The 22,952-nt window shown below is 42.1% G+C and overlaps 1 protein-coding gene across 5 annotated transcripts in view; it reads right to left on the reverse strand.

Moving 5' to 3' along the window:
• The window catches only part of ARID4B (AT-rich interaction domain 4B), a 486,307-nt gene that overhangs the window by 35,720 nt on the left and 427,635 nt on the right, over positions 1 to 22,952 (reverse strand). For all 5 annotated transcript variants that reach the window (XM_029593836.1, XM_029593835.1, XM_029593838.1 and 2 more), the window contains exons 18-19: positions 14,806 to 14,890; positions 9,620 to 9,824 (exon numbers count right to left, since the gene is read on the reverse strand). In XM_029593836.1, coding sequence (XP_029449696.1) covers positions 9,620 to 9,824; positions 14,806 to 14,890 — 290 coding nt within the window. The remainder of the gene's footprint in view (positions 1 to 9,619; positions 9,825 to 14,805; positions 14,891 to 22,952) is intronic.

Here is a 22,952-nt window from a genome sequence, read left to right on the forward strand (position 1 = left end):
CTAAGGAAGAGGACCGTGAGGACAGCTTCAGCAGCTACTGCTGCTTCTGGTGTGGCCTGCAAGGGAAAGGAGTAGGAGAACTGCTGGAGAGGGTAAGTAAAGGTGACTTTTTAAGTTCATTTTTCTTGATTGACTACCATTTTAATTATTGGGTAGTATGTGATGTGTCTGCTGTTTGAAATATTTTATTGGTGTTTGGTAAAGGTTTCAAAATTTGCTTGAGTCTTTAATTAGTAGATATTCTATTCATCAGCTGTTTTGAAATTATTTTATTAGTATGATTTTATATTTATGATTCATGATTTATATATCTTGATTTTATTGATTGTTTCATGAGGAATGGTGACATTTTTGTTTTTCCATTGTTGCACTGTATAGAGTCTGGCATGATACGTTTTACAGTTTAGTTTTTGTCTGCACATTTCTGTTTATACTTTATGTGGCTTTATTCTGTATTTGGTGAGAGTTTGTGTTCTGCATAAAAAAACTGAGATGAAGCATTCTTTTAGCATGTGGTTTCTCTGTAAGGATCTGTAGTAGCTTGGCCTGTTCTGTTTTTCTGATAGGAGGTGTATTGATATTTTAGATTCTGGTGTAATATTTGTGGTATTCTTTTTCATAGGTGGGGTTGTTATTCTTTGAGTTTTGGCAAATAGTACTGTGTTGATACGGGAGGACCATGAAGAAATATAGGGGTGTGTACATATATATGTAAATTATATTGTATATGTAATTGGGTACCCATGGGCCAGTATGGAGAAAAATCCCCCAGGCCACTATTTTCCCTCAATCCGCCCCTGGATGAGATTGACATAATTGGCATCACAAAGACTTGGTGGAAGGAGGATAACCAATAGGACAGTGCTATATCAGGGTACAAATTATATCGCAATGATAGGGAGGATCAACTTGGTGGGGGTGTAGCACTTTATGTCCGGGAGGGTATAGAGTCCAACAGAATAAAGATCCTACAAAAGATTAAATGCTCAGCATTACCCAACATACACGGTAGAAATCCCATGTGTGTTGGGTAAGAGTATAGTGATAGGAGTATACTACCGTCCACCTGGACAAAATGGTCAGACAGATGATGAAATGCTAAGAGAAATCAGGGAAGCAAACCAATCTGGCAGTGCAATAACAATGGGAAATTTCAATTACCTGTCAGTGTTTAGGGGAAGTGCGCTCCCTGCCAGTTCTAAGCATCTTCTGCTGTCAGGTATGTTGTGACCCGATTTATACACTTCTTCTATTTGAAATTGTTTGGTTGTAAGTCCTGCCTTGTATCCTGATTTGTATCTGTCTTTTACAGTCATTTGTTTTGAATTCCTGGTGGTGTGCCCTCCCGATGCAGCCCGAGGCGAAACACGGGACCGTGTCGGGGGACGCCATTAAGATGTATGCTGTCTAAACCAGTGGAGTTGCCTTATTGAATGAATAAAACCTTTGACATTTGAATCCTTTTTGAGTTTTCCATCAGGATTTAACACTCATTCTGCACTTTCTGTGTTTGGTGAAATTTCAATTACCCCAATATTGACTGGGTAAATGTAACATCAGGACTTGCTAGAGACATAAAGTGCCTGGATGTAATAAATGATTGCTTCATGGAGCAATTGGTTCAGGAGCCAACAAGAGAGGGAGCTATTTTACATTTAATTCTTAGTGGAACGCAGGATTTGGTGAGAGAGGTAACGGTGGTAGGGCCACATGGCAACAGTGATAACATGATCAAATTTAAACTAATAACTGGAAGGGGGACAATAAGTAAATCTGCAGCTCTAACACTAAACTTTCAAAAGGGAAACTTTGATAAAATGAGGAAAATAGTTAGAAAAAAACTGAAAGGTGCAGCTGCAAAGGTTAAAAGTGTTCAACAGGCTTGGACATTGTTTAAAAATACAATCCTAGAGGCGCAGTCAATATGTATTCCACGCATTAAGAAAGGTGGAAGGAAGGCAAAACGATTACTGGCATGGTTAAAAGGTGAGGTGAAAGAGGCTATTTTAGCCAAAAAAACATCCTTCAAAAATTGGAAGAAGGATCCATCTGAAGAAAATAGGATACAAAATAAGCAGTCAAGTTAAGTGTAAAACATTGATAAGACAGGCGAAGAGAGAATTTGAAACGAAGTTGGCCATAGAGGCAAAAACTCATAATAAAAACTTTTTAAAATATATCCAAAGCAAGAAACCTGTGAGGGAGTCGGTTGGACCATTAGATGACCAAGGGGTTAAAGGGGCTCATAGGGAAGATAAGGCCATTGCAGAAAGACTAAATGAATTCTTTGCTTCCGTGTTTACTATTGAGGATGTTGGGGAGATACCAGTTCCAGAGATTGTTTTCAGGGGTGATGCATCAGACAAACTGAACGAAATCACTGTCAACCTGGAAGATGTAGTAGGCCAGATTGACAAACTAAAGAGTAGCAAATCACCTGGACCAGATGGTATGCATCCTAGGGTACTGAAGAAACTCAGAAATGAAATTTCTGATCTATTAGTTAAAATTTGTAACCTATCATTAAAATCATCCATTGTACCTGAAGACTGGAGGGTGGCTAATGTAACCCCAATATTTAAAAAAGGCTCCGGGGCGATCCGGGTAACTAGAGACCAGTGAGCCTGACTTCAGTGCCGGGAAAAATAGTGGAAACTATTCTCAAGATCAAAATCGTAGAGCATATAGAAAGGCATGATTTAATGGAACACAGTCAACATGGATTTACCCAAGGGAAGTCTTGCCTAACAAATCTGCTTCATTTTTTTGAAGGGGTTAATAAACATGTGGATAAAGGTGAACCGGTAGATGTAGTGTATTTGGATTTTCAGAGGTGTTTGACAAAGTCCCTCATGAGAGGCTTCTACGAAAACTAAAAAGTCATGGGATAGGAGGCGATGTCCTTTCGTGGATTACAAACTGGTTAAAAGATAGGAAACAGAGAGTAAGAATAAATGGTCAATTTTCTCAGTGGAAAAGGGTAAACAGTGGAGTGCCTCAGGGATCTGTACTTGGACCGGTGCTTTTCAATATATATATATATATATATATATATATATATATATATAAAAGATCTGGAAAGGAATACGACGAGTGAGGTTATCAAATTTGCGGATGATACAAAATTATTCAGAGTAGTTAAATCACAAGCAGACTGTGATACATTACAGGAGGACCTTGCAAGACTGGAAGATTGGGCATCCAAATGGCAGATGAAATTTAATGTGGACAAGTGCAAGGTGTTGCATATAGGGAAAAATAACCCTTGCTGTATTTACACAATTTTAGGTTCCATATTAGGAGCTACCACCCAGGAAAAAGATCTCGGCATCAAGGTGGATAATACTTTAAAATCGTCGGCTCAGTGTGCTGCAGCAGTCAGAAAAGCAAACAGAATATTAGGAATTATTAGGAAGGAAATGGTTAATAGAATGGAAAATGTCATAATGCCTCTATATCGCTCCTTGGTGAGACCGCACCTTGAATACTGTGCACAATTCTGGTCGCCGCATCTCAAAAAAGATATAGTTGCGATGAAGACGGTACAGAGAAGGGCAACCAAAATGATAAAGGGGATGGAACAGCTCCCCTATGAGGAAAGGCTGAAGAGGTTAGGGCTGTTCAGCTTGCAGAAGAGACGGCTGAGGGCGGATATATTAGAGGTCTTTAAGATTATGAGAGGTCTTGAACGAGTAGATGTGACTCGGTTATTTACATTTCGAATAGAAGGACTAGGGGGCATTCCATGAAGTTAGCAAGTAGCACATTTAAGACTAATCGGAGAAAATTCTTTTTCATGCAACACACAATAAAGCTCTGGAATTTGTTGCTAGAGGATGTGGTTAGTGCAGTTAGTGTAGCTGGGTTCAAAAAAGGTTTGGATAAGTTCTTGGAGGAGAAGTCCATTAACGGCTATTAATCAAGTTTACTTAGGGAATAGCCACTGCTATTAATTGCATCAGTAGCATGGGATCTTCTTAGTGTTGGTACTTGTAGCCTGGATTGGCCACTGTTGGAAACAGGATGCTGGGCTTGATGGACCTTGGTCTGATCCAGTATGGCAATTCCTTATGTTATGTTAAAACATGTACGCAAAATTAAAATGACCAGTTTTACCAATTCTTCCAACAGTTCACCCAGTCCTTCTCCAGGTCATTGAGACCTTCCAGGTTTTTCAGCCTGAACTCCCCCCAGTTTACCTAGACCTCCCACCTGACCAATTATACACAATAAACACGCTTAATATCACTAAGTCAAGATAATTAGCAGGTATAAAATCACGTAATTAAGCTGGCAAATCTACATGCAAAAGCCTCTTTGGGCCGGATTTTAAATGCCCTGCGCGCATAAATCCGGCTGGATTTACGCGCGCAGGGCCCTTGCGTGCCGGCGCGCCTATTTTGCATAGGCCGCCGGCGCGCGCACAAGTCCCGGGGCTTCGTAAAAGGGGCGGGGAGGGGGCGTGTCCGGGGTCGGCTCGAGGTGGGGACCGGGGCGAAGCGCCGGACCGGGGGCGTGGTCGATGCCTCCTGACAAGCCCCCGGGTCGGGTGATGGCGTGCCAGCAGCCTGCCGGCGCGCGCAGATTTACGTCTGCTTTCAGCAGGCGTAAATCTGCCAACAAAAGGTAGGGGGGGTTTAGATAGCAACTTGTGTGCACCTCTTGACCTCACCCTGGAGCGTCCCCTAGACTGCCTCTTTTATGGCGCAGGTAAATGTGCATGCAAAACCAATATTATGCGCAAAATTTTGGATGTTATAAAATAGCATTTATGCGTATACAGGGTACTTGCATGCTAAATGCTATTTTTCCATATGTAACCCCTTTAAAAATGTACTTAATATTTTTAAAACTCAGGAGTATGCACTTAAGTCCAAACTCCCTCCTCATTTCTGACCCCAAGAACCCTGCTCAGTCAGGGTAAAACTTACAGACGAAGATGACACATGCACGCGTACGTTTACCCATTTATCAGAAGGGATATTTCCTCAGCAAGTTAATATATTTTTTGGGGGGGGGGAGGGGGGAAGAGAGGGGCTTGGCAGTTTGTGTTTCCAGCTGAAACAGAACCATGGCCATGAGCCTTCATGTGCCGAAACCCCCCCAAATTTAATGATTTTAATTTTTCTTTTTTAAAAAAGCTTTTTTCTTCCTTTCAAAGATTTCAAGGTACTCCATTTTTGCAGCTAAACAACAAGCAAAACCCTGCAGCAGAGACACCACCGCAGGCACAACAACATCAATGCCTGCATGTATCCTGTCAAACACATCCCCAGGGCTTGACCTCAGTTCTGACCCCTGAAGTAAAGCTTCAGCGCCCAAGTTTTTCAGTTCCCCCCCCCTGAAGTAAAAATTCAACATTAAAACCACCGAAATGTTAGCGGACTTTCCATATGAAAATCGCAGCTAATTTCAGCGGTAAAGCTCATTTACATTTTCATTTGCAGGGCAGTGCCGTATTTTACCTCACTGCCGGCATCAGGATTTAATGTGCTTCTTTCTTGCTGAAACCTTTTACTACATCTATAGTCATTTCCGCATGGCAAAAACTTGTGCTAAGTATCACAGCAGCTTCTACCACCAGCCCCTATTGGAGTTCCCCTTTTCCTGCTGCTGCTGCTTCTTTGAGGTCAGATCCTGCTTTTGTCTCCTTTGTACAAGGAAATAAAAGTCAACAAACAAGTTGTGGATGAAAGCCTTTTACCGGATTAGTCCCAAAAAGCCATCACCTAACGGCTTTTTTTCTGAGTTAGCTTTCTATGTGCCCACATGGACTAATTCAGCAACCATGCTACTTTATTCAAACTAGAAAATCCTGTTTGGTTAAAATGAACATGGACCTAAAATCTGCAGCTTCTCCTTCTACTGCGGCCCAAATAAAAAGAATTTAAAATAAGGGTCAGGAAGTGCCGAGGGAAGCTGTGAGAAAGGCCGAGATAGCAAAGGAGTGAAGTGGGTGCTGTCGAACAAAGGCAGAAACAAAAACACCCAATAAAACACTGCATTTCCCACAGCAGAGTGGGCACACAAAAGTAATTCAGTCAATCTGTACAGAACAAGAAGAAAGAAACAGTGAGGTCGTTATTCTAAGGCTCTGTCTGGCTAATTTTGGGAGTTAGCTGGAGAAAAGCCAAGACTGGAATATTTCCCCTTCTTGAGCAGATAAACTGTGGGTGTACTACTCATTCTGAGCACAAACGCCCACATTTTAAAAGGCCCGCACACTGAAAATTCGAGGGTTATGTGCGTGGCTGGGCCCTGCATGTGCTGCGCGCATTTTCGAAAGGGCCCAACCGCACGTGTAACCCTTGGTGCGCGCATAAGTGATGGGCCTGAAGAAAGGGGCAGGCCGGGAGGTGGGGTGAGACAGCGCCATTAGACGCTGTCCTGAGGAAGTGCGCGCCAGAAGCCGGCAGGTGCGCGGAACGTTCGTCTGCTCCTTAGAGCACGTATGTAAAATACAAATACATTTAGAAAGGTTAGGGCAGGTGTAGGGGTCGGGAAGGAGAGGGGAAAAGGTAGGAAGGCCAGGTAGGAGTGTAGGAAGTTACCTCCTAGGCCACTAATTTATTGAAGCGGACTTGGAGGGAACCGGGGAAAAAGCCAAATCACGTCACCGCGCGCTATTTTAAAAATCCCCCGTACGTGGAACAGCCCTCCCGCTCGCGCATGTGGATATTAAAATCCGGCGCGCATGTGCGTGCGGGAATCCTGTTTTACAACATGCGCGGCGACGCGATTTGCCCTTTTCCCAGTTCCCTCCAAATCCTCTCCAATAAATTAGCAGCCTGGGAGGTAACTTCCTACACTCCTACCTGGCCTTGTGGATGTGCACACTCCAGGAACTGCGTGCACATGGATCCCCATGCGGTTTTTTTAAAAATCTACCCCAAAATATATCTGGACAAAAAGAGGTGGCACTGGAGGGTAAACTTTAGTTGGTGCGCACAGATATTGAGTGCCGTCCGGCTAAAGTTAAGTGTGTAACTCTGGGTTGAAAACTACCAGCCCTGAAGTTAACTGTGTAAAGTCCCGCATGCAACTCTGTCCGTGTACATCTGATGGCAGACTTATCTAGGTATGTTCTTCTGAATATTCAGAAAAAGCTACATGATAACTTTGCTGCTCGCTGGCTCTCTGAATAATGACCTCTGAATTGTTATTTATGAAGTAATAGACCCAAACGAGGAATAAAGGGCACGGTTTCCGCAAGTGTGCCTGGCTGGTTTTGGGCTGTGGCAATGGTCCAGGGCAAGGTGTGGGCAGTGCCCTGACACAACAGCAGCCAATTCCAATGGAAACTGTGAGAAGATTCAGGAGTGTCAAACGCACGCCAATATATTGTTGGTGCACTACCTGCATGCAATGCACTGGCACAGTATAATCATTTAATTAAATTCATCAAATAAAAATCCAATTATAATTTTAAAAAAGATTGAGTAGTACCACTAGATCTACTGGTACCGCCAGTGCTTTGGCACAATTTTCTTCTGCCTTGGGAATACTTGTTAGTCCTCAAGGCTAAACACAGGATGACTGTAAAATCAACTAATTATTCTGGACTTGACTTCTCCAACATTAACTGTTTGTAGATCCTGGAACCATTTCCCATTCACATGCACTGGATTTTAACACAGAACCAATCACAAACATTGACAAATCCAGCTGTAAAACTACCTGCTTATTCCAGAATTGACATCTCCAAAATTAACTGTTTGTAGATTCAGGAACTATACCCCATTCGTATACACTGGCTTATCACATGGTGACACAGAACAAATCACTAATAGCACCAAATCATCATTTGATTGGATCATCCAAACCAATCTTTTTTACAATCAGAACTTACGTATCATTAACCGGAAGTAATTTAACCTAGTCAGTAAATCATCAGTTCACTTTACAGGCTAATTATAAAATGGTGGGAAGAATTCTTGCACTTTAATTTTTGGGGCTGAATTAAAATATCATGTCACAATCACAAAATGATATTCCAGACCTGAGGGGCACTGGCATTGCATTTATACCAATTAATATAGGTCGTGCCCTATTGCTTGACAGTTAGCTAACGGCAACAACCAAGGATGTCTCCTTTGCTGATGGCCAAAGATCAGCGCTGGCCTCTCAAAAACAATACTCATGTTGTTTTCTCCTTGTGAGTGTGGAACAGGTAAACATTGGAGGAGGGAAGACAATGTTTGTTGTTAGTTAAGCATACTCTAAAAAAGTTGGAAAATCAATAATCATAATTTAGAATCTGAGCTTTTCATTCAGCAAAATCTGATTGTATTCTCCTAGACGGTAACTTTTAAACATCCGCGCGGGCGAATGTGTATGCACGTACGGTAGCTCACGCGAATTTCCTCGGCAGTTTATAACATACATGCATGCATATGTGCGTGTGTGATATAAAATCGGCTCTATGTGTGTATATGCACATGCAATTTTGTATGGATACGCACTTGTGCACGCACATGCTGCCTCTATCGCATAAATGGGGGATTTTATTGGATACGCATGCTGACGCAATTACCAGTTTCCCCAGTCCGTTCCCAGTTCGAAAAGGTAAAGCCTCCCAACTTCCCAAGCTCCCTAGTTAACCTTCCTCCCTATTATCCTATTAGCCCCGACCCTTAAACCCAGCTGACTTGTCAAATTTTTTTTTTTTTTTTGTAAATACTTACACGCCATCCATAGCAGAATTTGCGCGGTAAGGGACCCCAGTGCGCGCTTGTCGATGTGAAGAATTACGCGCACATTTCACGTGATCTTCCTGGAACGCCCATGACCTGCCCAGACCATGCTCACACCCCGCCCCTTCTTAACGTTTTGATTTGTGCGCACAACGGGAGATATGTACATACTCGGGGCTTCATAAAATCCGTGCGGCGTGTGCATCTCCCGGCTCTGGCACACATAGGGCTTTTAAAATTCACCTATTAATGAATATTTCACCCAAGCATTTGCAGCCACCGTTGAGGCAGATGGCCTGGGAGTATATACATGAAAGTTGAAAGTGGAAAGTGTGAAAGAAAGGTCAAGATTGCTATACAATTACAATAAAGGAGGGGTAGGGGAGGCCAAGAGAAGATAAAGCAATTTATACAGTAACACAGTAGATACAGACGTACACAGGATTTATACGGACTTGTAGCTCAGCATTCTAACATTCTAGATGACATTTTTTCAACACATACATACAACATGGTGTTCAGCCTTAGTGGAGAAAAGACACTACGAGAAAGATGCAAGAGAGAACCATACAGCAAGGAAAAATACAAAGCACAGAAAGAACTCCTTTCACCTCCACCTTGAGTTTTCAAGCAGATTATTTTTCTCATTAAAATATAACCAGTGCCTACTGAGGCCCTTCTGTAGGGAACAAATAAAGAGACAATGAAGGAAAAGTTCCCTCTTTTTGGGAGCCCATTTGAATGACAACTGTGTGGGCTGCTGAGAACACAGCAAGGCCCTAAATTTGGAGGAAGCTGAAACCTGAAATGCATTAAACAAAAAACAAAAAGAGAGACTTGTGATTGTACAATTTCCTGAGAAACAATTTACACTTTCTTACAGTTAAGGAACAATTAAGAATAACCAGACAGTTCATTTTTAGTACCTTGTAGCCCATTAAGAATAGACGCGATTTCTATAGCAGTGGCTGGTGCTTGTTCAGAGATTTTGGTATCGCTGATATCTAGTTTGGACTTGCTTTTTGATGTGATGGTGTGAAGTGAAGGCTTGGGAAAACATCTGGTCTTGCAATTTTTAGAAAAGTATTTTTCATCCTTCTCCAACGTCTCCTTTTCTTTATCTATTTTATTCTACAAAGAAGAAAACAGATGTAACATTTTAATTTACTAGCAGAAGGCACCATTTACTACATTCTAATACTCAGAAATAAAACTCAATAAGCACAAAAAGTTCTAAAAGGTGCTAACCCTTTTTTGAACTAACCTAATATATATTTCTTGACCGGCCTTTGAGAGATAAACTCCTTTCCCCAGATCAAAACAGAATGAGCAGGCTTACTGACCATTATTTCTACACAATCAAGTGCCCAAACAGCAACCATACTACTATACCTCGATAATAACGAGTCACTTTAACACTCTTCCAACTAACTCATAGACCTTTCCTTAAAATAAAACCATGACAATTGTTTTATGGCTGGAAGTAAAGCAAATACAAACACTCACTGAATGATTCCTTTCAAAGGAAAATGGGATGAATTCTTGGAGAAGTGTATATTATGCTACAATTGCAAAGGAACTAGTAAATCAGCTCTGGATCAAATGTTGAAATAGAGAGAGACACTAGGAGAACAGGGAAGACCAATGTAAGTCAGTTCAATTAACTTAATAAGAACATAAGATTTGCCATAATGGATCAGACCAAAGGTCCATCAAGCCCAGTATCCTGTTTCCAACAGTGGCCAAGCCAGGTCACAAGTAGCTTGGGATCTATTAATGTTGGGATACTTGCCAGGTACTTGTGACTTGAATTGGCCACTGTTAGAAACAGGATGCTGGGCTTGATGGATCCTTGATCTGATCCAGTATAGCATATCTTATGTTCTTAAGTACCTGGCAGGATCCCAAAGGTCAATTGATTCCATGCTGCTTATCCCTGAGATAAGCAGTGGATTTCCCCAAGTCCATCTTAATAATGGTTTATGGACTTTTCTTCCAGGAACTTGTTTAAAACGTTTTTAAACCGAGTTATATTAACATCTGACACCACATTCTCCAGCAATGAATTCCAGAGTTTAATTATGCATCGAGTACAAAATATTTTCTCCTATTATCTTAATTGTATCACCTAGAAACTTCATTTAATGTCCCCTAGTCTTTATACTTTAAACAACTGATTCCCGTTTACCCACTCCACTCATTCTGAAGGTCTATAAAATATCTCCCCTCAGCCGTCTTTTCTCCAAACTAAAGAGCCCTAACTTCCTTAGCATTTCCTCATAAGGGAATCGTTCTGGTTTCTGATGTGCTTAAAGTTTTTATTCTTAATTTTTGCCTCTTTGGCAAATCTCTCTTCAAATTCTCTCTTGGTTTGCCTTATGATAATGTTTTACATCTAATTTGCTTGTGCTTATGCTGTTTTCTATTTTCCTCATCAGGCCCTGCTTTCCAGTTTTTGAAGGATGCCTTTTTTATTTTAATAGCCTCTTTCACAGCATCACTTAAATATGCTGGCAGATGTTTGGTCTTCTTTCAACCTTTCTAAATTGGTGGAATACAATTAATCTGGACTTCCAAAATGGTATTTAAATATTCTCCATAAATTGTGCAGACTTAACACTCTCATATGCTCCTTTTAGTTTCCTTCTAGCTAATTTCCCCATTTTATCACTTGGGATCTGTAATTACACTAAAAGGTGAATTTTCAAAACGTGACACTTGTAAAAATTAGCATATAAACAAATAAATAGCCTCTACTTGCATATTCTGTATTGTGTAAAAACTCAAAATACAAGCATATGTTCACTTTTGTGTGCATATATATGTGTGTGTAAAAAAGGGGCTATCTAAGGGCGTTCCTGAGTGGGGCCAACAGTTATGCGTGTAAGTTACTATTTTAAAAGGTACTTATGTGCTTACATTTTCCAACTTACACATTCTTACATCTGCTAATTATCTGGTGTAAAGGATATCAAACATGTTTATTGTATAGTACTGAAGAGGTTGGAGGTCTGGTGAACCTGGAAGAGTTCAAGCTGAAGAACCAGGAGGATCTCGATAAGCTGCAGAAGGACTGGGCGAATTGATGGACTAATTGATAAAACTGGTAATTTCATCACCACGAGCATGTTATAAAATACACTAACTTACGTGTATAAATTGGGACTTATGCGGGTAAGTCCAACTTTACTTTCATGAGTAAAATATATGCACATATATTTTTAAAATGGATGGGTAAAGTCCTAAGCGGATTACAACAAAAATCATAATCTTAATAAGGTACAATGAAGTAAAACAGTAAAATATACAATATAATCAAGTTTAACAAAAAAAAAAAAAAAAAAAAAAAGGTAAGACCAAAAGTAGGAAACACCAAAAGGTTTCCTACTTGAAAGCTTGTGAAAACAGTGTGCACACTTAAGGGTTGATTTTAAGACCACGGACGTGTGTGCGCGGTTCCTGGCACACACACATGGACGCAGCTATTTTATAACATGCGCGCGTCGGCGCACACTTTATGAAATATGATATCCGTGTGCACATGTGCGGGCGGGTGAGCTCTTCTGCGCGGGGGGGGGGGGGGGGAGGATTTTGTAAATTATGCACGGTGACACGATTGGCCTTTTTCCTAGTTCCCTCCCAGTCTGCTCCAATTGTGCGCATAGGCGTGTCTCCACTTAAAATTACGCATATATGTGCGCGTGGAGAGGCTATTTTATAACATGTGCACATATACGCACAAATGATATAAGGCTGCATCCCTGGGCGCGGGCCAACAAATATGCGTACATGAGCACCTACGCGCCTGTTTAAAAGCTACTGTCCTTGCCAGTTAGAACTAATCAGGCTAAGTTACGATGTATATTCAGTGGCAAAGCAAAGCCGCTGAATCTACGCGTATATGTGCACACTTCACTGTTTAGACCTGCTCTATGGTGCGACTAAACTTAGATGTAAACTTATCTGGCTAACTCCGAATATCGGCAGTTAGCTATATAAGTTATATGGCTAACTTGCTCTGCCTTCAATCAGCCCAGTACATACCCACTTCTTATGCGTATAACTTTTAGCAGTATAAGGGATTTAAATAGATAAGCAGCGGCTGCTGAACATAGGCGTGTATTCATAGGCCGTTACTTAGTCACATAAGTCACGCTTATCTGGCTAAATAGTGCTGAACGTGCTTTGAATATCTACCCCCCTTATATCTAGCCACAGTCAAACTAAATAACACACTCACATGAACACATAAAAACAGGATCAACTTCTAAAGCAACACAACATTCAAACAGTGAACACTGAAAGTATTAAACTAAATTCTGGGTCCCAAAACATTAAACTCTTGTAATTTAAAATATTCACTAAAATCCAACAAAAAGAATTTTCGATGGCCACAGCACTCAAAAAGAAAAACCCAAAACTATACATGGCTTAATCAAAAGCTTCCCGGAATAAATGTTTTTACCAACTTAGGCCTAACAGAAAGATGATCTACGGACACCCGTATATCCAAGAGTAGACTGTCCCACAGCTTTGAAACCAGACACCTGAATGCTCTCTGTCTAGTACTAGATAATCTGATCTCCTTCATTGAAGGCTGAACCAAAGGCATGCCCTCTAATCTAAAAAAAAATACAAAAACAAAACAGAAAAATATATATCTCCACGGACAAGCAGGATAACAACCACACCAATGGGAGACATCATCCAATGGTGTCGACGCAGAGCATTCTTTAGAAAACGTTTCTTGACGTTTGGCCCTTTGCCCTTACCATGTGACAGGGTATCCGTGCCATTGGCCGGCTCCTGTCACTTGGTAGTGACGCCGGCCAGCCAGTGCTCCTACCATGTGACAGGAGCTGGCCAATGGCACGGATACCCTGTCACATGGTAAGGGCAAAGGGCCATCGGCGCCATCTTTATGAGTGGCAGCCGACGGCCCGAGAACGGGAGATTGCTCCCGGGACCACCACTAGACCACCAGGTAATTTTAAAATGTTTTGGGGGGCTCGGGAAGGTGGCGGGAGCTAAGGGGTCGTTTTTAAAGGGTCGGGTGTTTTTTTTTTAATCGGGCCATCGGCGCCATTTGTGAGTGGCAGCCAAAATGGCGCCGATGGCCCGAGAGCGGGAGATCGGTCCTCGCTCCCCCACTGGACCACCAGGTAATCGTAAAAAGTTTTGGGGGGGTTCGGGAGGGTGGGGGAAGGTAAGGGGTTAATTTTAAAGGGTTGGGCCTCACTAAAAAAAAAAAAAAACGATGTGAATCGGAATCGGTTCCAATTCACATCACCCCCGATCAGATTTTTTCCCCCCCCTCTAGCCGAACCCGATCGTTAAGACGATTGGGCACACGATTCACATCCCTAGTAGCTAATGTTCAATTTAAGTATCTGGCTGGGTAAAGGTCTACAAACAGGGATGGTAACGTTCAAATGGGCGTGTACGAGCACACATACGCATCGGCGCGTGCCCAGAGACAATGCAATTTTATAACATGAGCGGACATATGCGCGTATGTTATAAAATAGCCCCGGCGTGCACATGTATGCGCCCAATTTTGCAAGTGGGCCTGCACAGCCGCATGAAGTCAAGTTTCAGCCGCGCAAGTAGGGGAATTTTATTACAGGCGCCCGTCCGCATCATGACCAATTTCACCAGTTTGTCCAGCGTACAAGCTAAATCCCCTAGTTTGTCAGCCTGCATCCACCCACCGGTTAACCCAGATCACTCACATAGCTCAGAGATGCCTGGAAATAGTTTTATTTACACTTACACCTCCTCAATAGCAGAAGTAAAATGACACAACACTAGACATGGGCGCATACCTCTCATAGGCCTGCCCTGGAATGCCCACGCCCTGCCCCTTCTTGGTTCAAAGTGAGCTATCAGCACACTGGGGCTTGTGCACGCACGTGGGTGGCTTTTTAAATCGGGCGGACACGCGCGTGTCCCACACGCACGCACATCCTCCCGATTCTGGCGCATGCATCTCTCTTAAAAGTCACCTCAAAGTGCACAGCTGTTTTCCTGCTCAGCAGACCCCCACCATGTTTTCATGTCCAAAATATAAATATTGCAAGCCACTGCGAGAACACTGATCGAAAACACACACCTTTATTTTCTTTCGATGTTTTATTTTCGGCACATTTTTATCAGCTGGTCTCACAATCTTGTCTGCTTTTATCCATTCGTCGTACCTAAGTTTGAAGAAAAAATAAGCAAATGTTGGAGAAGAATTTTGAAGGACTATAAAGATGAGAACTAGAATACAGAAAATATCCAAAACAAAGAACCGCAGGGGTAAGAAAAAAAAAAAAGTAAAGGAACTCAACTTGAAGTCTGCATGCTATTTGTTTTGCAGTTTCAATTACGTGACACCCCTCCGGGGCTAGTTTGCTTTATGTATGTTTCTGGGTTATTGTGCTTCCACTCTCTTTTCTTAGCCACATATTTAAGCAAGAAGGCACACTCAGGCACACACATAATTTATGGTCTGAGTTAGTAAGGTTTTCTTCCTCCATTCCATGTCTATGGGCAAAAAGCTTATTAAATAAGAACATAATACAGTGAGATGTGGTCTTTTTCCAAGGGAAGTGAAGCTGTTACATGCAAATAACTTACATATCTGCATGCACTGCGTGCCCTAATTTTGAAATTTAAGAATGACTATGAGGGAGGGTTACCCTTTTTTTATTTTTGAGCAGCAGAAGAGAAGATCAGGTCTGCGACCATGAAGAGCCCTGCTCGGCTGCTGGTTGATATGGCACGGATCTATGACTTCGGGAATTAAAATATCAATACTTGAGACACCACTGGTTTAATGGATGGGCTAGGTCTTCCTTTCCTCCTCTAGATCAGAGACACTATTACAACTTCGCCAAGGTACAGTTAGCTTGCTTCCCCACCTGATCATCAGCTATGAAAATCCATGCAATCCGAAAGACTGCGTGTGCTTTGGATGCATGCAGTTTGCGAGAGAAGATTCTGACAGGCAAGTCAGACAATGGAGAACAGACATCGGGAACAAGTTCCAAGACACAAGTTTAAAAATATTGATACAAAACATAATTAAGAGTAGGGGAAAGAGAACATACAATACCCCAGCAGTAGAATAAAGAGTCTCTCCCTGACGCAAGTTTTGGTTTACATTTCCTCACCGGTAATTATAGCATCACTTAGTGTCCTCTGTTCTCATCTAATCCATACTCTCAGTAACTGAGAATCCAAAATATGAAAGCAAGCTCAAATAATGCAAATATATTTATGTATCAATAACAAAGCATAAAACAGACACATCTGTGCAAAACCAGCATTAAAAACAAATGAATAGAAAAAGGTAGAAAAATACTATACAGCAAAAAAAAAAAAAAGACACAAAATTGAAGTTACCAGATATTAATCAAGAGAAATGAAAGAGGCACTGAGCTGAGAGCAATAGCTACAACGCAATGGAGAGCTCGGGATGATTGCTTCAGGAGACGACATCATCAGATATGAGGAAGGCACCGTCTAATGATGTCAGCTCGTCAAAGAATCATCTTAAATCCAAAGGTAATTTTACTATGAAACAAATGAATATATACAAACAGAGGTTAAACTTGTGAACTGTTAATAATAATTCAAACAGCAAAAACCATGTATTTTCTTCCTGGAATAGTTTAGTTAAGTAACACGAATAAAATTTCACATCTGAGGGAAGAGGCATTTAAAAGAGGTACTACTTTTATAAGCAGGGGTACACTTTTTGATTTTATTAGGAAACTTGGGTGCTAGTCAAAAATGTTAAAAGTTGGATGAAAGTTTTCTCTGTAACTTTTCTATTTGTTTTGGCTTTTTTTTTTTTTTTTTGCTTATTTTACTTTAACTTTTTATCTTTCTTCCTCTTCCCCCCTTCTCCCCGCCCCCTCCACTCCTGCCTCTGCCTCTTCTGTGAAATCTGCTGGCAGATGTAAAATTTTAGGGAGGCTGGGATTTTTCCACCCCTGTTGGCAAGCAAAAAGATTTATGACTTTCTAAAGAACCAACAGTTGTGAAATTACAAAAAGCAGGAAATATGCTAGGTTTAAAAAAAAAAAAAAAGGCAATTTCCAAGATATATAGAGAACCTTTTATTCTTTTAAAATAGATTTGTTCTCAATTTTGATCACTTAAAACTGAATTTTAAAAGTCCAGTGCGCGCATCAATTAGGGCAGTGGTCCTCCATAGCATGCACATTTTCTCTCATGCATATTCATTGTGGATATCCTGAAAACCCGACTGGCTGGTGGGCCCCCAGGACAGAGTTGGGGACCACTGAATTAGGGGATGTGCGAAGAAGTTGGGCTTACGTGTAACTGACTGTATTTTAAAAAGTGCCCAGACACGTTCATCCGGCAGGTTTTACGCACGTCTGAACATGGGTGTGGTATGGGCGTTTCAGGGCTGGGCCAAGGGACGTGCGCATAAATACTCGCCTGCCGAAGTCCCCTGCCGCGGAACTTTACTTCTGCTATGGACGATGTGTAAGTCATAAAATAAAAGGATCCAGCCATTTCTGAGGGGTTTAAAGGGTCTGGGGTACTGGGGGGAGTGTAAGGCTATCAAACCAGGGGGGCTTGGAGGACCTAGCTGTTTACTGGGTGAGCTGGAGGACCAACTGGTAAACTGGGAATGGCACGGGCGTGCAGCCCTTTGAAAATCCGCCGACTTACGCGGTAGAAGTGGAATTTGTGTGCCCGTGGGCATGGCCATTTAAACTTTGGTGCACATGTGCGGGCGGCCAGGCTATTTTCTACCATGCACAAGTTATAAAATGGCCGCGTCCCTGAGTGCGCACCCATGTGTGCTTCTGCGCTGGTTTAAAAGTTACCGTCCCTATTTATGTAATAGAGCTAACTAAAAATCTTTTTTTTTTCTCTGCATCTTATCCTAGAAACGTCACCTTTTGCTGACTGCCAGACATTAGAAACACACAGCAGACACCAATTCTCTCTCCCTCCCTTCCCTGTGTCTGGGCATGAGCCCATTTGCTGGAGATACATTTTTTATATTGCTTATTGCCCAGTCCTAGCCATATCTGAATCTAAGCTTATAAAGTGAAACCTGGTCTTCTGGACTCTGGTTTTTACTCTTTCATGGCTCTCAAAAATCAGCATTCAGTTCAGTGGCTGTGCATCAACACTTCCATTATTACTATCTTCTTTTTGCTCTTCTCTCCTGGAATAGTTCTGCTACCCAGTGCAAAGAGCACAGACCTTAATCCATAATCTGGGACCAATCTGGCAGCCTGGAAATTCCAGTTTAATAAAAATGCAGCAGTTGTGCACAAATCTGGGATTCATGGAAAACATTGGTAAATGTAAAAATGTTTCATTAGTGCACCCCCGTTGAACGAAAAAGTTAAAAACAGGAATGCAAAATGTTATTTTGTCCATACCAAAAATGGTTTAAGTTGCTAGGACAATAGGCTCTCTTTTCAATACAACTCTAGTAATACAAAAAGACCAAAGCTGAAATCCACATGTAAATCAACAGAGCCAATGCTCTGCGAATGTATGAAGGGGATTCCAGTTCCTGGTAGCTTCTACTACCTTCAGTCTAAGCCTCAGCTCTTGTGTGGCTTTGTAGATTCAGGCTTCCAATAAGATTCTAATGAAATCCACTTAAAAACCAAACCAAACCAAAAACATCACCAGGTTGGCAATGGAATTTTTAATAGTTTTGTCTGTGCCGGAGAACAAGTCTTGTAGGCCTGTTTGTGCAAACATATCTTTTCTAGCTGGGCATGAGGGCAACAGGAAAATGTTGGCAGGGCAACTATTGGATCATCCGGACATTGGCTAAATTGGACCTTTGCTCCAATTCCCATCTGTAATAAATTTCATGAAGGGTTTATAAGCTTCTACAGTTTGAAGTTCACTGACTCCATGCTCCTCTATGAAAGAAGCTGTTCTCCCAGGAAACAGGCAAGGCCTCTTCCCCACCCTCAGACTGCCAGCACCAGTAACAATGCGTCAGCTGATCTGGAGCCAGAACACATGCAACTTTCCAATCACCCGGTTACTAAAGCAGATCTGAAAATCTGGTCTAAGAAATGAAAAAGTGAAGTCGCATCTATCGAGAAATAAGTGCTACGGATTGTCGCCAAGCTACAATGAGCCTTAACAGAAACTGGTGATCGGGTGGAGGAGACTAAAACAGCCACTGGATGAGCAACTGCCCTTAAACAGAGGCACAGAAAAAAAAGCTTCTACTAACTGAAACCCAGAAATAAGAACTACCAAAAATACCGATCACTGAGAAAACTGCATGCAATATACGAATTAGAGGAGTGTCAGAGCAGTGAATATTTGTACTTTTGGGCTCTGGTACAAGAAACAAGTTAGGCTATAACAGGCACCAGGGAACATTCTTCCGACAGCGTTCTAGTGAAAACTGACCAGGACTGGAGGTCCTTGTGATCACAGAGAAAGAATATATCGAGGAACAGAGCTTCCTATTTCCATAATTATACAGAAAAAAAAAGGAGCAGGTTTTCTCGAAGGCCAGCTTGCTGGGAATGATATGGTATTTATACAGGGAGTGTAGTTTCCAAAGCATCAATACACACACAAGCTACACCAAATTTCAGAGCAAACTGACGCATGCATGTTTGCTTTGAAAATTAGTCCACCAAATGTACCCTGCGCGTTACACCTGCTGTTTGCTGCACACAAAATGTTCCTGCTAATTTATGTGCATGTGGTCACATTTTTCCAACGTATGTACGGAAAGCTGAACCATCCTCCAGCTCTGCCTTCTGGTGCGCTTCCACTCAGTCTGGGCAAACCTATGCATGAACGTGACATACATGCATACGTCTATCTGCACATCGGGAAGGCAACTTTGTACAAGGCCACTCCTCTGCGTAAAAACCCTCTTTTAGCCCCAGATGTCTCTCTGAAAACAACCCCATTGATGTCTTGTCACTTATTCTGCAAAACCGAAGGGAACTAGAGGAAATTGCATGCATTTAAAGCAAAGAGAAAAAAACATAAGATATCACTAGACTTTATCCATTTGAATAAAGTTTTACTATTAGCAGTGTAAGTGCGTATGTGCAAAACTAAGGAGGAAGCCTGGAGCATTCTGATACAGACAGGATTTTTCAAGAAGCACAGATGAGCTCAAGCTATGTTAAGAAACTTCCCCATGGCACTGTGTTCCACTGGGTGGCAGGAGGATCTAGTCTGGAGACGCTGAGACAAGGCAAAGTGATGAGCAGCGGTCAGTGCTTGGAGGTAGCCTGCATGGTGCGGCAGCTGCTACTTCCCTAATTAAAAAAAGAAAATTTACTGGGAAGACTGGATGGCCCTTTTTGCTCTTTATCTGCAGTCATTCACTATTAGGCCGATTCAGTAAGGATCGCGGGAGAACAGGCGCTCCGTGTTGAGCGCCTGCTCTCCCAACGCATGATCCTATATTTAAATGAGGGGTCGGGCTAAAAGGAGGCGCCAGGGACGATTATGCGTCGGGTTCAGGAAACCGGCGCTCAATTTTATGAGAGTCAGTTTTCCGATCCCACTGACAGCCATCAGTTAGGAAAACGGGGGCCGGCGTAAAAAAAAATAATTTTTTTTAAATGCATTTATGGTTCCTCAGACTTAATATCGCTAGGATATTACATTGGAGGGTGTACAAAAAAGCAGTATTTTCTGCTTTTCTGTACACTTTTTTTGGGCTGCTCAAAATTTAACGCCCACCCTTGGCGGATTGGCCACACATTTTACTTTCAGTGTCCCTGGTGACTAAGAGCTTCATCAACATGCATTTGCATGTGGTGAGCGTTATTAGTTTCCAGGGGGTTTGGCCGTGCGTTTCCGTCACGCTAAACCCCTTACAGTGTAAGGGGTAATAGACGCGCGTCAAAAACACGCGGCCAAACACGTGTTAAACAGTGTGCACAGCTGAGCGCACTTTACAGAATTGGCCCGTATATTACTAAGTAATGGAGTCAGATGAATGCAGAGACTTTGTTATGCTGCATTCAATCTGCTTATTCCTTACTATAGTTAAAGATAGCAAAGTACTTTTAGGGACCATCGTTTTCAGTTTTTATTTTATTTTTCCTGGGAATTTCAATGTTAACAGGAACAAATCAGTGGGAAAAAAAAAAGACTTCCACTGAATTTTCTCCTTTGTGTTATAACAAAGTCATTTCCCCACTGATTGATATCAAACAAAGATGCCTATAAAAGTGAAGGTGAGTATCACTGGTGAGCGTTGTCTGGTAGCTGGATTCAAACGTGATTAAGTGATAGATAAAAAGGCACTTTTCACTGTGCTTGTCCAGTGATATCTGCGACTAAATTCTAGTTGCAATAACGATTGCTTTTTGACTAGCCTATAAAGATGCAGGAGAAATGTGTTTAAATGAATATTTAATTAAGACTTACACCAGCGATAAGCAGGACAGGGAAAAACAGAATGCAATGGAGCTAGGAAAGTTCTTGATGATACTAAGCTCCAACTAGAGCCCTTAAGATAAAGGTGTGCTCATGTTTGAAAGCTCCCTTGCACATGTGTAAGCTAATCTAATTCATGTTTTAGTTTTCTATACATCGCATTGATATGTGGAGAATTTTACGGATTGTCTGCAGAATGAATACATGTAGGCTGTAGAAGATACCCAGAAGGCTTCTCGAAGGTGATTTAAATGGAAAGGAGATGTTAAAGATCAGAATACTTAAAATGCTCCCAGAGGAAGCCTAAATACAATGTCGACGAGAGAAGATCACAAGTAATGATTTGTTATTTGGTCGTGCAGTACTGAAAGATACTGGTAGCCTTTAGAATTTATCAACTACAAATAGGGAAAGCATGCAGAGTCACAACTTTGGGACTGCTTTTCAACATATTTGTAGACGGGTATCGGGTATCTTAGAAGAAATGGAGAGTGTGGGAATGTAGGGTGCGTGTATGCAAGAGTTGGCTGAGGTTGTGTGGAGGGTGGTTGAAGTGTCAATATGAGATGCACATGTGTGTTTCAAAGTAAGAAGTGTGCGGATATATTGAGCAAAGGGCTGTGTGTAGAGCGGATGTCTGTGTGGGAGTGTATCAGCGAGAGTGGACTTGTCTGATGTGTGCACATGTTTTGGGGGCAGTCAGGTATGTTTTTGGCGGTGTTTGTAGACAGTGGGGTGTGGTAGCAAGTGAGTGGGTGAGTGAGTGGGTGGGTGGGTATTTGTACGGAGGTTTGTGTGCATATGGAGTATGTGTGGGAGCATTGTATGTGTAGGAGTGTCTGTTTTGGGGGTGTGCGTATGCATGTACATGAGAGGACTGGGGATGTGAAGGTGGAGGTGCAGCTGGGACAGATGTGAGGGTTTCGGTGAATCTAATTGTGTTAGTGGGGGGATTCGGTGAGGGGAGTAATGTGTGGCAGGCTAATGGAACTGACAAAAAAAAAAAAAAAGGCACTCAGTAAAGACCTTGGTTTCCTAACACATTATTATAAGCCACAAAATTATATTGCTGTCACCTCATAATTGCTCATCAAACCTCTCTCACCTCTTCCACTTATCAGTGTAATTCCTTTTATGATTCACTTACTGCAACCACACTGCTTTATATTTCCTAGTAATGCCATCTTTTACTCATTTGAATTCTGACCTGAAGAAGAGAATATTAGCTCTTGAAAACTAGTCAAGAAGTGTATTACGCCAGTCCTACAAAAATGTATTACCTTTTATCATTTTTTTGTTAACCTTTACTTTTGTGCATTCAAGTGGACTGACATGGCAGCCAAAATAACAGGGTTGTGTGTGTAAGGGGATGATATGCCTGCCTGTGTTTGTGGAGACGGAGGTGTGATTGGGAGAGGTGTATGAGTGTGTGTGGGCATGTGGCTCACGAAGCTGTGCCGGTTATTTTCCCTGTGTGTGTGTGTGTGTGGGGATCTGCTGGGGGCAGGTATGTATGAGTGTGTGTGGGCATGTGGCTCACGAAGCTATGCCGGTTATTTTCCCTGTGTGTGTGTGTGTGGGGGGGGGATCTGCTGGGGGCAGGTATGTATGAGTGTGTGTGGGCATGTGGCTCACAAAGCTGTGCCGGTTATTTTCCCTGTGTGTATGTTGGGGGGGGGGGGGGATCTGCTGGAGGCAGGTATGTATGAGTGTGTGTGGGCATGTGGCTCACGAAGCTGTGCCGGTTATTTTCCCTGTGTGTGTGTGGGGGGGGGGGGGGGGGGGATCTGCTGGGGGCAGGTATGTATGAGTGTGTGTGGGCATGTGGCTCACGAA

This window comes from Rhinatrema bivittatum, chromosome 3 (assembly GCF_901001135.1).
Source record: "Rhinatrema bivittatum chromosome 3, aRhiBiv1.1, whole genome shotgun sequence".
NCBI classification, from domain to species: Eukaryota; Metazoa; Chordata; class Amphibia; order Gymnophiona; family Rhinatrematidae; genus Rhinatrema; species Rhinatrema bivittatum.